This window comes from Bos mutus, chromosome 2, assembly GCF_027580195.1.
Source record: "Bos mutus isolate GX-2022 chromosome 2, NWIPB_WYAK_1.1, whole genome shotgun sequence".
NCBI lineage: Eukaryota > Metazoa > Chordata > Mammalia > Artiodactyla > Bovidae > Bos > Bos mutus.
Genome location: NC_091618.1, coordinates 3,548,422 through 3,566,384, shown reverse-complemented (window position 1 = coordinate 3,566,384; position 17,963 = coordinate 3,548,422). Strand labels below are relative to the sequence as shown.

The window sequence follows — 17,963 nt, the reverse complement described above, 5'->3', positions numbered from 1 at the left end:
ACAGGGAAGAGGGAGAGGGAGATCACCCAGCCTTGACCTGACTTTTTTTGGGTAGACCAGTTAGCTGGCAGCAAAGAGGTCAGCCTGTGCTCTATGCTCTTGAACAGCCATCTGACAGGCACCAAAGAAGCTCAGTTTCTGCTCTCGTGGACTCTCTGGCAAACCTTAGGGGTTACTGGTAGAGCGTTTGCAGCAGACTATCCATTTGTAATGCCAAGCATGTCTTGCCATCAGCACCTCCACCCTAGTTGGGCTGGGTCCAGGTCATTTGCCTCATTAGGAGTCCCATTTTAAACTGGGGCAGACCTTCTGCAGGGTAAGTTGTCAACACATGTCAATTGCCTTCAAATTGTAGATGTGCTTTGACTCAGCAAGCCCACTTCAGGAGTACACCCTATAGAAACGATTCTGGGCAGGGATGAGATTTCATCTCAAAGAGTTCTTTCACTGTCCTGCTCTGTGGTCTAGAATAGTATGATATTGGAAATAACCCATATGCCCAACAATAGGGGATTCTTTAAATGAATGGCATACAAGGCTACCTTTCAAAATCTGCAGGAGATGATTTAACAACATAGAAATATATTCAAGTTATTTTAGTAAATGAAAAGACAGACTACAACGTACTACCTGTAATGTTTACCTAATTTGGTCAGGGAACAGTGTGGAAAGATATATACAGAGAGTAATAGAGCCAGGATAACATTGACACCAAGATGTTAATGATGGAAACAACTTAAGCACCCATCAATGGATGAGTGCGTAAAGAAGATGCCGTTTGTGCGTATGTGTGTGTGTGTACAAACATGTTAAAATAGAGAGTAAAATGGTGGTTACAGAAAGTGGGGTGGGGGGAGCTAGGACAAATATTGTATAAGTGTACGAACTTGCAACAAGTAGTAAATAAGTCCTAGACAGTGAATATAGACAATAATGTTGTGTCATAATCACCAAACTTGCCTAGAGACTAGATCTTAATTATTCCAGCCACAAAGAAAAATTGTAATTATGTGATGTGATAGAAATTCTAGTTATTGCTGCACTAACACAAGATCATGATATATAAATGTATCACATCAAGATATTGTACACTTAAATTTACACAATGTTATATGTCAATTTCATTGAAAAAATTAATGGTGATGAATGGATTCACAAATGATTTTAAATTGCTTCTAGTTGTTCAAGTTCTCCAAATCTTCTATGCCAAACATGCAATCAAAAACATTTTTTAAAGATATTGAAAACAGAAATAATAAAACTCCGCATTGCCAGAAAAGAGGAAACACAAAGAGCATGGGTGACCTCTGGCAGAGCTGAAGCTGGGAGGGTGGGGGCGAGCTCGGCAGGCAGGGGCCATCTGATATAAGGGGCTGCTGGCTCACAAGGGACTTCCAGTCGCTGCCTCCACTGCTCTGTGCTGGGGTCATGGGCCTCTCCCTGCTCTGTGCACTGCTGGTCTTTGCTGGTAAGTGGGGACACCACCCACAGCCGGGAAGGTGGGGAGGGAAGCTGGGATGCCCTGTATCTCTTTCCTAAACTGAGCTGCTGCCCCGGTCTCCAGTCCCCCACTATTCGGCCCCCTGCAAGGAGTCGTCAGTGGCTCAATCCCCTGGAACAGTGGCTTCAGTCAGAGAGCTGTGGGTGGCCAAGCTGTGTGGCAGGCAAAGGAGGGAAACTAGAAGCTCAGAAACTGGGCTCCAGCTGAACTGACGTCTGTGGTACTTCGGACACAAACCACAGAAATGGATCTGCTCTCCTGTGTCCCTCTGACTAGATAATAGTAATCTCTTACATATGCACACCTCTCCACACTTTTAGGGGGCTTTCCTAGTGGCTCAGTCAGTAAAGAATCAGCCTGCAATGCAAGAGACCAAAGTTCAATCCCTGGGTTGGCAAGATCCCCTGGAGAAGAAAATGGCAATCCACTCCAGTATCCTTGCCTGGGAAATCCCATGGACAGCAGAGCCTAGCAGGCTAGAGTCCATGGGGTTAAAAGAGTTGAACATGACTTAGTGATAAACCACTACATTTTTAGAACCCTTTCAGCTCCCTTGACCCTGGGGGTTCTGTGGTCCATTGGGAAATGGTGAAGTTTCCACCTGATCTTTAACAGATCAAATGCTGCAAATCTGGTTGCTAGCAAACTGGAGTTTTTACTTGTTGATCCATCTCAGAATATGTGATATGAGAAAGGATTTGCACTTCATTTTTTAATGTGCTTTATGTTGTTTTGGGGACTCCCAAATTCCCGAGAGGAACACATCAGCAGGGTTACAGTGAAAACCATTAGGAAAACTGCAATCAAGCTGCACAAATTCGTCTCTCAGATACAAAGAGGCAATATGGTATAGAGATGAAATACACAGATGAACCTGCATTCAGATGCTGGCCCATCAGCTTCCGGTGGTATGACCTTGGCCAAGTCCCCCTACCCCTCTATATCCTCATCTGTAAAGTGGGCACAATAACATGCTTTTCATTGGGTTGTTAGAAGGACTCTAATGAGAAAATATATACAAAACCTTAGCAAGTGTAAGTAACAGTTAGCGAGAAGTAACTTCACACAAAGTGCATGCATGAGTTAGTAGTGACATGGCCCCTGCCACTGTCTCTAACCCTTGGGAGAAGGGGCTCCATCCTCCTAAGCGACAGCTGAGGATGGAAAAAGCAACCAAGGCAGGAATCACTGTTAAGCTAAGTCAGTGTCCTGAAGCCCTCTTGACCACAATTTGAGCTCCTCGATCCCAAGGACTGGGTTGACCTCACTGTAAAACTGTGAGAAATAAGACCACTGAAAGCACCCCGAATCAAAGCTGAATTTGTTTGCTTGGCGAGGAACAGCTGCAGAATTCAGGCGTGAATTTGCATGGCTACTTCTAAGCTGGAATAGAAAGGTCTAAACTTGGGGTGCACAAGGGGATGGAGGTTCAGCAAAAAGGTGAGATTCCGAATTCAGATCCCTGGCTTGCTTATTGGGTGCACGTTAACTCTCTTGGCCGTGGGCTGTTTCTGGGGCCTTATCACCAAATCTGGGGTTCCAAGGGGCCTGGGGCCGTTCCTCAGCACAGTCAAAATTAGTAAGTTTCTCTTAACATCTGTACAGCTAGAGCCACCATGGCAGACGAGAGTGGCAATGTGGACTTCCACACACTGGGACACGACCCACCTGCGAGTCCAGACTCTACCAGTCACCGTCTAGCTGCAGCCCTGGTGGCTCAGACAGTAAAGCATCTGCCTGAAATGGACCCAGATCCGATCCCGGGGTCAGGAAGATCCCCTGGAGAACAGAATGCTATCCACTCCAGTATTCTTTCCTGGAGCATCCCATGGACAGAGGAGCCTAGCAGGCTACAGTCCATGGGTTGCAAAGAGTTGGGCACCACTGAGTAACTATCACTTTCTTCACAAGGCAAGCACCCTGCTTCTGATGGCACCCCCGGCCCACTGCATGAGTTCATCCCAGCCCCAGCTTTCCCTAGTTTAGGGCTCTCCCCTGCTTATTACTCACTTTATTTGAGAGCTTCATTATAACACCATTTACTTGAGGGTGGGGGGTGAGCTTCCAAAACTAGGGTCACCCGAAGGGGCCTCCCTAGCCCAGTCTGTCTGAGACTCTGGGCTCCATCTGTGTTCTTGGTCATCTCCTGAGGTTGCACACAGGTACATTTCAGTCCCTTTCACATCTCATCTGTTTCTCCCAAATTCTTCCCTGAACTCACTGGCTTAATATATTTTATTTCTCCTAACTCAATATAATGCATTCCTCTCTCCCAACAAAATGAATTTCCTTTATGATCAATTCTCACCAGCAGATATTATGACTGAAGTGTAAAATATTCATGAAAAACATTGATTTCTAAATCACACTGCTTCCCAGAAGAGCCATGCATAGTTTTTTAAAGAGGCTTTTTTAAAAAATGATTTTATTTATTTTAATTTATTTCTGGGAGTGATGGGTCTCCGTTGCTAGGTGAGGTTTCTCTCTAGTAGCGGTGTGTGGGCTTCTCAGCACGGGGGGTTCCTTGTTGTGGAAGGAAGGTGCTGGGGGCATAGGTTTCAGTAACTGCAGCCCGTGGGCTCTGTAGTTGTGGCTCCCAGGCACGACAGCTGTGGCGCACGGGCTTAGCTGCTCCTCGGCACGTGGGCTCTTCCTGGACCAGGGATTGAACTTGTGTCTCCTGCACTGGCAGGAGGATTCTTTACCACTGAGCCACCAGGGAAGCCCCCACACATACTGTTTAATGTGTGGATTCTCTATGGGCTGTGGTGGGAGTCGGGGGTGGTGGGGAGTGTCTTCCTACTACAGAATGTGACCCAGAGACAGAGCAGAACCAGACTGCCCGGGCTTTAATCCTGCTCCTCTGTTTACCAGCTACCATGACCTGGAACAAGTTACTGAGCCTCAGTGTGTTCATCCCTAAAATGGAGATTAAAAACAGCATTTATGGTTCCAATACTGGCTTCTTAGTTTTCATACATATACCATGATGAGAGGAAACTGAATGGGGAGGTGTATGAGATCTCTTTATATGATCTTGGCAACTTTTCTCTACGTCAAGAATTAACCAAAATAAAAGGATAAAAAAAAAAGAGTCTCTCATGGAAAGGAAGAAGTCAGTAGGTCTCCACATGAAAAGATCCACGGTAATCAATTACCAAGTGTCATTATATTTCCAATAGCCGTAGTGTTTGTTGTTACTTTATTATCCAAGGTCATTGGTTTGGCCCAGGCAGAGCAGAGATGCCAGGCCTGCAGCCCCTGGACTCCCTGAGGTTCACGTCCTCTCCTTGTGGCTGGGCTCCTTGGCAGGTGTGGCTCCAGCCGAGGCCGACATGCTGGACCTGAATGAGATGGTCAGACAAGTGACGGGGAAGATCCCCATCTTCTTCTATTCATCCTATGGCTGTTACTGTGGAATTGGTGGCCAAGGCCTACCCAGAGATGCCACAGACTGGTAATGCCTCCCAATCGTGCTCTGCCTCTCCCCAGGGACCCTCCCCTTTCCCCTCCTGCTTCTTCTCCATCCATTTATTCATTTGGTGCCATGTGCTGTTGAAGCCTAGCCTGAAGGAGTTTGAGCATTACCTTGCTAGCATGTGAAGCGAGCACAATTGTGCAGTAGTTTGAACATTCTTCGGCATTGCCTTTCCTTGGGATCAGAACGAAACCTGACTTTTTCAGTCCTGTGGCTACTGCTGTTTTCCAAATTTCCCTGCCTTATTGAGTGTAGTACTTTTACAGCATCATCTTTTAGGGTTTGAAAGAGCTCAACTGGAATTCCATCACTTCCAATAGCTTTGTTCCTAGTAATGCTTCCTAAGGCCTGTTTGACGTCACACAACAGGATGTCCGGCTGTAGGTCAGTGATCACACTATGGTGGTTATTCAGGTTATTAAGTCCTTTTCTGTATAGTTCTTCTGTGTATTCTTGCCACGTCTTCTTAATCTCTTTCACTTCTGTTAGGTCCATACCATTTCTGTCCTTTATTGTGCCCATCTTTGCATGAAATATTCCCATGGTGTCTCCAATTTTGTTGATGAGATCTCTAGTCCTTCATATTCTGTTGTTTTCCTCTATTTCTTTGCATTGATCACTGAGGAAGGCTTTCTTATCTCTCTTTGTTCTTTCTGGAACTCTGCATTGATTTGGAAATATCTTTCCCTTTGTCTTTTGCCTTTCGCTTCTCTTCTTTTCTCAGCTATTTGTAAGGTATCCTCAGACAACTATTTTACTTTCTTACATATCTTTTTCTTTGGGATGATTTTGGTTACCACCTCCTGTATAATGTTCCGACCACAGCCCATAGCTGTTCTTCAAGGCACTGTGTCTATCAGATCGAATCCCTTGAATCTATTAATCACCTCCACTGTACAATCACAAGGGATTTGATTTAGGTCTTACCTGAATGTTCTCATATTTTTCCCTGCTAGGAACTCCACTGAGCTCCGAACTAGCCCCAGCCCTTCTGGAGGGTTCCTCAGACTTTCTGAAATCTGTCTTGCACCCTCAACCCCAAACTAGTTAGAAGAGCCACAGACACTTCCCACTGCCGTTGAACATTGTTTTTAAAAAAGTCCCACTTCATTTTACCACGATCTCACTGGTTTTCACAGCAACCCAGGGATCTGCCAGAGGAGGGATGAGAGCCAGCCAGGCCCGAGGCCAGCACCCTCACCCACCACATACAGGCTGTATGATCCTGGGCATGTGGCCTGACCGCCCAGAGCCTCAGTTTCCTCATTTGTGCAATGGGGATAATGCTAGTACCTCTATCCCAGAGTGGCCAAAAGGATTAAGAGAGAATTCCTAGGTAGAGCAGGTGCCTGGTACACAGGAGGGAATCTTCCTCATAGTTCAGATGGTAAACAATCTTCCTGCAATGCTGGAGACCCGGGTTCGATTCCTGGGTCAGGAAGAGCCCCTGGAGAAGGAAATGGCAACCCACCCCAGTATTCTTGCCTGGAGAATCACATGGACAGAGGATCCTGGTGGGCTACGGTCCATGGGTTCGCAAGAGTCAGACATGCCTTAGAGACTAAACCACCACCTGGTACACAGGAAGCACTCGAGAAGTTTTAGCTAGAAAGAAGATTAGACCCTGGCAGGTCTTGACTTCCGAGACAGATACGCAGTTTCTGCTCTGAGGCAGGGGCAACCTGAGACTCAAGTCAGCCAAGGACTCACCCACCTCCTGTCCTCTCCTGCCAGGTGCTGCCATGAACATGACTGCTGCTACCGTCACCTGAAATCTGACAACTGTGACATCAGCTTCGACCACTATGACTACACCTTTTTCCAGGGGAAAGTCCAGTGTTGTGAGTGCCTGGGCCTCAGGGTTGGAGTAGGAGGCTGAGCAAAGGAGTTATCGCACACATTGCTTTCGTATGCTGTGTGACAAAGCACAAGCTGCTCAGCCTCTCTGTTTTTCTCATATATCCAGTTCAATATCTGGGCTGTGAAGGAGAGGCAGCAATAGGGGTAGAAGTTTGGAGAGGTCCCACAGGGACTTTGACCCCTTTAGGATCTGGAAGGCTGCCAGACCTCAGCTTAGATCCCAGACCCACCACTGACCAGCTGTGTGACCTTGAACACTTTGCTTAACTTCTCTGAACCTCAGGATCCTCCTCTGGAAATTCAGGATGATAACCGCATTCTACTCCATAAAGTTAATTCAAAAACTAAAATAGGAGGAGACATAAGGTGCCCTGCAGATGCATGCTTAATGAATTCTCTGGCTACTGAGGTTAGTGTTCATTTTTTCATCATCATGGGTTCTAGAGCAACCCAGATAGGAGGCAGCACCACCCCGGTGATCACTTTCTTGTTGTTCTTGGTCACTACATCACATCTTACTCTTCGCAACCCCATGACGTGTGACCCGCCCATCTGCTCTGTCCACAGGATTTCCCAGGCAAAAATACTGGAGTGTGTTGCCATTTCCTTGCTCAGGGATCTTCCTGACCCAGGACTTGAGCCCATGTCTCCTGCTTGGCAGGCAAATTCTGAGCCACCTGGGAAGCCCTGATCTCCATTTTACTGACAAGAAAACTGAAACTAGAGTGCACTGTTTGCTCAGGGTCACACAGCTACAAATGAGAAAGCCTGGGCTGTAACCCAGGTCACCAAGCCCCAGGGTCCACGCACGGAGAAAGGCAGGAAGTCCCGGGGCTAGAAGCTGAATGAGCTCACCAGCTGTCCCTGTCAACTGAGAACTTAGTGGCAACAACTGAAATGGCCAACATTTATAGACCACTTACTACGTGCTAAAGGCTTTGCCTTCTTATTTTAATCTGAATATATATATATGTATATATATATGTATACATAATCTTTTCCCTTATAGATTATTACAAAATACTGAGCAGAGTTCCCCATGATATACAGTAGGTCCGGCTCTCTTATCCCCATTTGACAGATGGTGAATCTGAAGCACCATGGTCTGTCTTTCCTCAGAGTCTTTGCACATGCTGTTCCTTCTGCCAGGAACAGTCCCTCCTCCACCCTGGCTTTCCAGAGTAGGAGCAACAGCTCACTCTTCTGATCTCAGCTCAAATGGCTTTTGACAGTCAGTCCTATCAGTTACCAGCTCAGAGGCCCTGTTTTGTTCCTTACTTCTGGGTAAGCACAGTTGCACTCACTTCTGTGACGGGCAAGGAGGCCTGGCACGCTGACATCCGTGGGGTCACAAAGAGTCAGACAGGACTGAGCCACTGAACAACAACGACCACACGCTTCTCTGACATTTGCCCACCCCCGCCCCGCCCCAGGGGAGTGTGAACTCAGGTGTCCATTCTGTTCTCCTCTCCCTCCTGGGACTCCCGAAGGACAGGTGCTCAGTTGCTTACTGAACGGATGAATGAACGAAGGACCAATGGCACAAAGGGAGGTCACACCCCATGCCCAAGGTCACAGAGCCAGAGTCCAAGGACCCGGGAAGGGCACCAAAGGGTGGACGAGGGCTGAGCTGCCTTTAGCAGCTCCCCTCCAGGGGCGACGACCCACCCTACCACGGGAAGGGGCAGACCGCTTAAGTGCCCTCCTCCACCCCCTCACAGCCACCAAGGGGAGCTGGTGTGAGCAGCAGCTGTGCGCCTGTGACAAGACGTTGGCCTTCTGCCTGCAGCGGAACCTGAACACCTACAAGAATCACCTGCGACGTCTGTCCAGATGCGAGGGTGAGACTCTAGCCTGTCCCCCTGCATCTTGAGCTCTGGGGAAGGCCCCCCAGGACCACTGGCCACAGCCCCGACCCCCACCTGGAGCCTTTAAAGCACTCCTGGAAGAGGAAGGGGCTTGGCCTCACCCCTAGCTACCACTTGCCTCTTGGACCTTCTGAATCTCCCAGGCTGTCTGTTCCGAGGGTGGATTGAGATCTTAGGAAAAACCAAGGCCAGGGAGCCGACAGGGTGTGTGTGTGTTTGGGCCAAAGCAGTGGGCAATGGGGGTAGGGTCTGTGGCCAGGGTGGGGCAGGTTCTCCCTTCATGACCACTCACCAGGCCCCTCGGGGCTCTCCCCACCCCTAAAACACCATCCAAGCAGCTGCCAGAGTGGCCTCTGTAAAGGGCGATATGGATCTTTCTGTCCATGGGACTCTGCTTCTTCAAACCCCAAGGCCCTGAGTCCTGCCTCCCCCTCCATCCCACCCCTCCAGTCATCACAGGACACATGTGTACCTATGGCTGATTCATGCTGACGTGTGGCAGAAACCAACACAATATTACAAAACAGTTATCCTCCAATTAAAAATAAATACAAAAAAAAAAAAAAGAAAACCCACAACCCCAAGGCTCTGCACATCCAGGACAGGGCGGGGGGCAGCAGGCAGAGTGTCTGGGACCCGTTACTACCTGGCAGTGTGTCCCTGTCCCTTGGAGCCTTGGGGACCCTTGCAGACTTGGCTAATGCTTGTCTTGGACTCATTGCAGCTCTGGTGGCCAAAGCAGTACCCCGAGCCCAGAGGGGTTCAGTAAATACTTTTCGAGGCAAGGACTAGACCAAGCTCCCTGGGCTCCAGGTCTGCAGGCCATGGGACTTCCGGGCACTCTTTCCTCTCTGACTGCCAGGCATTTGCTCAACCTGGACTTCTGCAGCGACGCTCCACTGGCCTGCTGTCCCCCAGGTAGCTAAGCCCACCTGAGGCTCCTCGGGGTCCAAGGGCTATTTCCTACAGTCTTGCCCGGCGAATTCCTCTCCAGTTCCAAGGGCTCAGTCCCACCCGCAAGCTCCCGCAGCACTTTATGTGTCTTCACCTTGCCGAGCTCCCGCTTGAGTGGTGTGTGATTGTCTGGGCCGCTCTGAGCAGACTGGAGCTCCGGGAGGGTGGAGTCCACGTCACTCTCTCTGCTTCCTCTGCTCCCCCAGGTGATAGGTGTGCAGTCAATGCTTTGGAATCAAAGAGCCCCCAGAGAAGAGATGGAGGTGGGGGCAGGTGGTGTTCAGGCCCCACCCAGATCCCCTCTTGGCCCAGGTCCCCAACCCAGGGGTCAGCTGCCAAGTGCGCACTTCGGCCTCCTTCTCTTGAGGATTGCCCCCAGGCTGCTGGGTGCCACCCTGCCCATCACCCACCCCTCCTCACCCACCTCTAACCAGTGAATTGGGAGAATGACACTGTGGAGGGCATAACCGCCCTCTCCCCGCCTGATGCAAGGCCATCTGGGTCGTACACGGCGTGCCCCAGGGCTCTTCCTGGGCTCAGCCTAGACGTCTGGATCTGTGCCCTGGCTGCCCTGTTTTTCTCTTTCTCCTACAGGTTTCTCCCTAAGGCACTTCCTCAATAAATCATTCCCTTGCCCAAGAATTCTCATCCCAGGCTTGGCAGTTAGGGAATCTGCCTTCATTGGATGAATGGATAGATGGTGAATATATTCTTACAAGAAGTCCCACCTGTCATTCATAAAGGATTAGCTACATGGCCGGGGCACCTGGAGCCACCCACACCATCCGGGCTGTGACACACATCTGTGAAAGAGCTGACCGAGTGGTTTTCCATCTGCGTGAAGCTCAGAGGCTCATGCCAGAGAGCACAGTAGAGGCTTAGAACTATGGGTGCCAGGTTCAGATTCCAAGGTCTTTATTGGCAGTCCAGTGGCTAGAACTCTGCACCTTCTCTGCCAAGGGCCCAGGTTCGATCCCTGTTTGGGGAACTAAGATCCCAAAACCTGAGCAGTTCAGTCCAATCACCCAGTAGTTTCCAACTCTTTACGACCCCATGGTGGGGCTCGCCAGCCTCCCTGTCCATCACCAACTCCAAGAGCTTACTCAAACTCATGTCCATTGATGAGTCAGTGATGCCATCCAACCATCTCATCCTCTTTTATCCCCTTCTCTTCCCACCTTCAATCTTTCCCAGCATCAGGGTCTTTTCCAATGTGTCAGTTCTTCACATCAGGTGGTCAAAGTATTGGAGTTTCAGCTTCAGCATCAGTCCTTCCAATGGATATTCAGGACTGATTTTCTTTAGGATGGACTGGTTGGATTTCCTTGCAGTCCAAGGCACTCTCAAGAGTCTTCTCTAACATCACAGTTCAAAAGCATCAGTTCTTCGGCGCTCAGCTTTGTGTATAGTTCAACTCTCACATCCGTACATGACCACTGGAAAAACCATAACTTTGACTAGCTAGTCACTAGACATAGCTCTGCCAACCATACTTTGTTGGCAAAGTAACATCTCTGCTTTTTAATATACTGTCTTGGTTGGTCATAACTTTTCTTCCAAGGAGTAAGTGTCTTTTAATTTCATGGCTGCAGTCACCATCTGCAGTGATTTTGGCCCAAAAAAATAGTCTGTCGTGGTTTCCGTTGTTTCCCTATATTTGCCATGAAGTGCTGGGACCTGATGGCGTGATCTTAGTTTTCTGAATGTTGAGCTTTAAGCCAACTTTTTCACTCACCTCTTTCACTTTCATCATGAGGTTCTTAAGTTCTTCGCTTTCTGCCATAAGGGTGGTGTCATCCGCATATCTAATGTTATTAATATTTCTCCCGGCAATCTTGATTCCAGCTTGTGCTTCATCCAGCCCAGTGTTTCGCATGATGTACTCTGCATAGAAGTTAAAATAGCAGGGTGACAATATACAGCCTTGATGTACTCCTTTTTCTATTTGGAACCAGTCTGTTGTTCCATGTCCAGTTCTAACTGTTGCTTTCTCACCTACACACAGGTTTCTCAAGAGACATGTCAGATGGTCTGGTATTCCCATCTCTTTAAGAATTTTCCACAGTTTCTTGTGATCCACACAGTCAAAGGCTTTGGCATAGTCAATGAAGCAGAAATAGATGTTTTTCTGGAACTCTCTTGCTTTTTCGATGATCCATCGATGTTTGCAATTTGATCGCTTGTTCCTCTGCCTTTTCAAAAACCAGCTTGAACATCTGGAACATCATCGTCCACGTATTGCTGAAGCCTGGCTTGGAGAATTTTGAGCATTACTTTACTAGCATGTGAGATGAGTGCAATTGTGTGGTAGTTTGAGCATTCTTTGGCATTGCCTTTCTTTGGGATTGGAATGAAAACTGACCTTTTCCAGTCCTGTGGCCACTGCTGAGTTTCCAAATTTGCTGGCATATTGAATGAAGAACTTTCACAGCATCATCTTTCAGGATTTGAAATAGCTCAACTGGAATTCCATCACCTCCACTAGCTTTGTCATAGGAAGTGATGTTTCCTAAGGCCCATTTGACTTCACATTCCAGGATGTCTGGCTCTAGGTGAGTGATCACACCATCGTGACTATCTGGGTCATGAAGATCTTTTTTGTACAGTTCTTCTGTGTATTATTGCCACCTCTTCTTAATATCTTCTGCTTCTGTTAGGTCCATACCATTTCTGTCCTTTTTAAGCCCATCTTTGCATGAAATATTCCCTTGGTATCTGTAATTTTCTTGAAGAGATCTCTAGTCTTTCCCATTCTGTTGTTTTCCTCTATTTCTTTGTATTGATTGCTGAGGAAAGCTTTCTTATCTCTCCTTGTTATTCTTTGGAACCCTGCATTCAAATGGAAATATCTTTCCTTTTCTCCTTTGCTTTTCACTTCTCTTCTTTTCCCAGCTATTTGTAAGGCCTCCTCAGAGAACCATTTTGCTTTTTTGCATTTCTTTTCCTTGGGGATGGTTTTGATCCCTGTCTCCTGTACAACTTCACGAACCTCCATCCATAGTTCATCAGGCACTCTATCTATCAGATTTAGTCCCTTAAATCTATTTCTCACTTCCACTGTATGATCGTTAGGGATTTGATTTAGGTCATATCTGAATGGTCTAGTGGGAGAGGAGCTACTCCATGTTCTAGGTCAGGAGGGGTGGCCGTGAGGAGATACCCCTCATCCAAGGTAAGGAGCCGCGGCTGCCCTTTGCTGGAGCAGCCATGAAGAGATACCCCACGTCCAAGGTAAGAGAAACATAATTAAGATGGTAGGTGTTACGAGAGGACATCAGAGGGCAGACACACTGAAACCATAATCATGAAAACTAGCCCATCTGATCACACAGACCACAGCCTTGTTTAACTCAATGAAACAAAGCCATGCCGTGTGGGGCCACCCAAGACGGATGGGTCATGGTGGAGAGGTCTGAAAGAATGTGGTCCACTGGAGAAGGGAATGGCAAACCACTTCAGTATTCTTGCCTTGAGAACCCCATGAACAGTATGAAAAGGCAAAAAGTTAGGACACTGAAAGATGAACTCCCCTGGTCATTAGGTACCCCATATGCTACTGGGGATAAGTGGAGGAATAACTGCAGAAGAATGAAGGGATGGAGCCAAAGCGAAAACAATACACAGTTGTGGATGTAACTGGTGATGGACGCAAGGTCCAATGCTGTAAAGAGCCATATTGCATAGGAATCTGGAATGTTAGGTCCATGAACAGGCAAATTGGAAGTGGTCAAACAGGAGATGGCAAGAGTGAATGTCAACATTCTAGGAATCAGTGAACTAATATGGACTGGAATGGGTGAATTTAACTCAGATGACCATTATATCTACTACTGTGGGCAAGAATCCCTTAGAAGAAATGGAGTAGCCATCATAGTCAATAGAAGAGTCTGAAATGCAGTACTTGGATGTAATCTTTAAAACGACAGAATGATCTCCGTTCATTTCCAAGGCAAACCATTCAATATCACGGTAATCCAAGCCTATACCCCGACCAGTAACGCTGAAGAAGCTGAAGTTGAATGGTTCTATGAATACATACAAGACCTTTTAGAACTAACACCCAAAAAAGATGTCCTTTTCATTATAGGGGACTAGAATGCAAAAGCAGGAAGTCAGGAAACACCTGGAATAACAGGCAAATTTGGCCTTGGAGCATGGAATGGAGCAGGACAAAGGCTAATAGAGTTTTGCCAAGAGAACACACTGGTCATAGCAAATGCCCTCTTCCAAAAACACAAGAGAAGACTCTATACATGGACATCACCAGATGGTCAACACCGAAATCAGACTGATTATATTCTTTGCAGCCAAAGATGGAGAAGCTCTATCCAGTCAGCAAGAACAAGACCGGGAACTGACTGTGGCTCAGATCATGAACTCCTTATTGCCCTTGGAGAGGAGACAGAATGAAAACCACAATCACAGAAAACTAATCAAATTGATCACATGGACCACAACTGTGTCTAACTCAATGAAACTATGAGCCATGCTGTGTAGGGCCACCCAAGATGGATCGGTCATGGTGGAGAGTTCTGACAAGTTGTGCTCCACTGGAGAAGGAAATGGCAAACCACTTCAGCATTCTTGCTTTGACAACCCCATGAACAGTGTATAATGACTATTTAGCCAAATAATTCCTAATTGTAAGCAGTTGACTCTGGAGGAGGGAGGCATCAAAGGATTCCCATTTTATGGAGGTGGAAACTGAGACAGCAAGATGGGAAGCCATGTGGCTCAGGGAGTCAGGGAAGGTCTGGCTACAGGCAGCACCCTGGGGACCAGTACAGCCCCTTAGAACAGTCTCTCCTGCTGACTTGGCACGTGTTGACATTGTGGGGAGAGGAAGGGGGCCAAGAAGAAGAAAGAAGTTCATGACTAGAGGCCGCTCACCTCCAGGAAGCCTGCCTGTGCATCCATTATCATGTCTGGGCTCTCCTAACACCTGTGTTAGTTTGCTCGGGCTGCCATAACAAAGCACCACAGGGTGGGTGGCTTAAACAAGAGAATTTTGTTTTCTCACAGTTCTAGAAGCTGGAAGTCAGATATCAAGGTACTGTAAATAACCAGATGTGGGGTCCAGCTGCTCGCTGCTCCAAAAAAGCCAATAAATAGGCAAGGCTGGTGGAAAGGAAAATTTATTTTGGATACCAGCAACTAGGAGGGGTTTTAGGGAAAGCAGATGCCTGTCTAAAGGCATACCCTGCCCCTGACAATCAGGGGCAAGAGCTTTTACAGACAGAGGAGGGGGCTACATAACAGAAACAGCACAGTCAGCCCTCACAGTCATTTTGAAATTGACCATCGGTGGTCTGACCATCATCTTGATTGTTTCAAGTATAGTTGGTCTTCAGTTCCAGGGTCAGTTTGTTCCCACTTCCCTGAGGCCAATTCTTGGAACTGTGGAAGCTTTTGTCAGGCTACAGTCTGGTCATAAGGCAGTTAACTTCTCCACCAGGTAGAAGGAAATTGCATAGAGAAGGTAATGGCAACCAGTGTTCTTGCCTGGACAATCCCATGGACCGAGGAGCCTGGCAGGCTACAGCCCATGGGGTCACAACAGTCGGACATGACTTAGTGACTAAACCACCACTTTATAACCACCACCTGGTTGGGGTTTCAGTATCTAGGAGACAGCTCACAGGATATGGCTCAGGATACTCTCTATAGTCCTGGAGGAGGAACTAAAGGTCCTTGACTGTGCTTAATGGCTCCATGATTATTCTTTGGTCTTCTTGGACAGTTTTCCTTTGTTTCTCCATGTTCTCACTTCTCTGATTAAATTTGTTCTTTGGCTAAGGTTTATCCACAGACAAAAGTCAGGCAGAGGACATGGGGGGACAAAGACCAGAGGGTCCTGATCCATTTTAGGCAGGATTGGGTCCTTCTGATGCCTTTGTCATTGGCTTGCAGATAACAGTCTCCTACCTACCTGCCTGTGTCCCAATCTCCTCTTCTTAAAGGACAAAAGTCATGTTAGAATAGGACCCCCACTAATGATCTCATTTTAACTTAAGTACCTCTTTAAAGACCCTATCTCCAAACATGGTACTGGGGTATATACATTTGTGGGAGTGGGGGGACACAGTTCAACCCATAACACCACCCATTGTCCAGATGGCCCATGTCGAAGGCCCACTGGGAAAGAATCAGCCTTGAGACAGGAGACCGGGTCTAGTCAGTGCCCTGCCTGGGAGGTGACTTGACCCCATGGAGCTCCACTAACCCCTTCTGCAAATGGAACAAATAATACCCATGGTACAAATGGTGCTATCAAAGACCTTGTGTGAATGGTATGTGTACTACCGGTACTATTCTGGTATTTCATCGGTAAAGAATTGTCTGCCAATGCAGGAGATGTGGGTTGGGTTCAATCCCCGGGATGGGAAGATCCCCTGGAGAAGGAAATGGCAACCCACTCCAATATTCTTGCCTGGGAAATGCCGTGGACAGAGGAGCCCGGTGGGCTACAGTCTGTGAGGTCACAACAAGTCAGACATGACTTAGCAACTGAGCAACAATGTCGTAAACTAGATAACTAACGAGAACATGGTGTATAGTGCAGTGAACTCCAGTTAAGGCTCTGGGGTAACCTGAGTGGGAAGGAAGTCCACAAGGGTAGGGACCTACATGGTGTGTGGCTCCTTTACTTTGCTGTGCTGTAGAAGCTAACACAACATTGTAAAGCAACTATACTGCAATAAATTAAAATTAAAAACGAAAAAGGCAAAGCACTGCTAATGGTGTATCTCTTGGGAGTACCCTTCCACCCAGTCTCAAGAGGTTGTGGGCCCCTGGGAGAATCATACTAACAGCCAGAAATGCCTCTGGTCTCTTGTCTGGTCCACATAAGTCAGCTCCATTCTGAATCCTCACAACATGAAATCTTGCTGTTCTTTCTGGGGGTCTCCAGAGCAGACTTAGGGGTTCCAGGCCTCTCACAGTCTTCTGCTCTGCTCCCCTACCCCACCTCTGCTGCTGTTCCTGGAAGTCTCAGCACCCCAAAGCTGTAGGCCTGCGGATGCCCAGTGGGGTCTCCCTACCTTCCAGTGTCAGAGCCACTCCGTGCTCTGCACAGAGGCAGGGCATGCCCCCAGCCCTGTCCTGTACGGAATTGGCACCGTTTTGTTCCCTGTGCCCTGCAGGGCCCCCTCAGTGACCAGAGCCTGGGCCTGGAGCTTCCTGGAGCCTGTGCCTGAGGACTCTGTCCACAGTGCTCAGGCCAAAGCCATGAGACAAATATCTTGGGGTCTGTGGTCATCCCCCCAACTCGACTCTTCAGGCAGATCAGCCCACTTCTACACAAATCAGCCTGTGCAAATTAATGCAAGGATCCAACCCACACCCACCAGACAGGCCACTGCGGGGTGACACAGCTCAGGATCCAACCAGCTCAAAAGTGTCTGGTCATTCCAGGGACACTATCTCCTAGCAGGTGGGGATGTATCTTACTGCTTCCTGTCTGCACCCCACACAGTGTGGTGGGTCTGACTCGGGGATGGGGCATATAGTAGGTGCTTACAAAATGCCTGCTGAATCAATCATTTGCTAGCTTCCTCTGAGATTTCTTGGACAGGTGGTCTTTGCCTCCCACAAGATAGTACTAATAACAGCAACATCAACTACCATTACTGAACACTTACTGTGTTCAGTTCAGTTCAGTTCAGTCGCTCAGTCATGTCCGACTCTTTGTGACTCCATGAACCCCAGCACACCAGGCCTCCCTGCCCATCACCAATTCCAGGGGTCTACCCAAACCCGTGTCCATTGAGTCAGTGATGCCATCCAACCATCTCATCCTCTGTTGTCCTCTTCTCCTCCTGCCCTCAATCTTTCCCAGCATCAGGGTCTTTTCAGATGAGTCAGCTCTCTGCATCAGGTGGCCAAAATATTGGAGTTTCAGCTTAAACATCAGTCCTTCCAATGAACACCCAGGATTGATCACCTTTAGGATGGACTCACTGGATCTCCTTGCAGTCCAAGGGACTCTCAAGAGTCTTCTCCTTCACCACAGTTTAAAAGCATCAATTCTTTGGCACTCAGCTTTCTTTATAGTCCAACTCTCACATCCATACATGACTACTAGAAAAACCATAGCCTTGACTAGACAGACCTCTGTTGACAAAGTAATGTCTCTGCTTTTTAATATGCTGTCTAGGCAGAAGCCCCATATCTCAGAATTCTCACAAGAACTCCAATAGCTGGGCAGTCTCATGTTCCTTCACCCCATTTAACAGATGAGGAAACACAAGTGGGGGTCAGGATCCACATCTGGGCCATCTAACCCCCAAGCCTCCTTCTGAAC

The 17,963-nt window shown here is 47.8% G+C and overlaps 1 protein-coding gene across 1 annotated transcript; it reads left to right on the top strand.

Moving 5' to 3' along the window:
• Positions 1 to 1,340: 1,340 nt before the first annotated feature.
• LOC102275361 (group IID secretory phospholipase A2) lies at positions 1,341 to 17,963 on the top strand. Its single transcript, XM_070382230.1, has 5 exons — positions 1,341 to 1,468; positions 4,814 to 4,958; positions 6,714 to 6,820; positions 8,561 to 8,680; positions 9,432 to 17,963. The coding sequence occupies exons 1-5, from the start codon at positions 1,429 to 1,431 to the stop codon at positions 9,497 to 9,499; spliced, it is 480 nt and encodes a 159-aa protein (XP_070238331.1). The 5' UTR covers positions 1,341 to 1,428; the 3' UTR covers positions 9,500 to 17,963.

Bases quoted from the DNA above. Each gene is read 5' to 3' on its own strand.
- LOC102275361 (XM_070382230.1), top strand. From the start codon at position 1,429: ATGGGCCTCTCCCTGCTCTGTGCACTGCTGGTCTTTGCTG. The intron at 4,959-6,713 runs GTAATGCCTCCC...CTCTCCTGCCAG, and splicing joins CCCAGAGATGCCACAGACTG to GTGCTGCCATGAACATGACT. The intron at 6,821-8,560 runs GTGAGTGCCTGG...ACCCCCTCACAG, and splicing joins CCAGGGGAAAGTCCAGTGTT to CCACCAAGGGGAGCTGGTGT.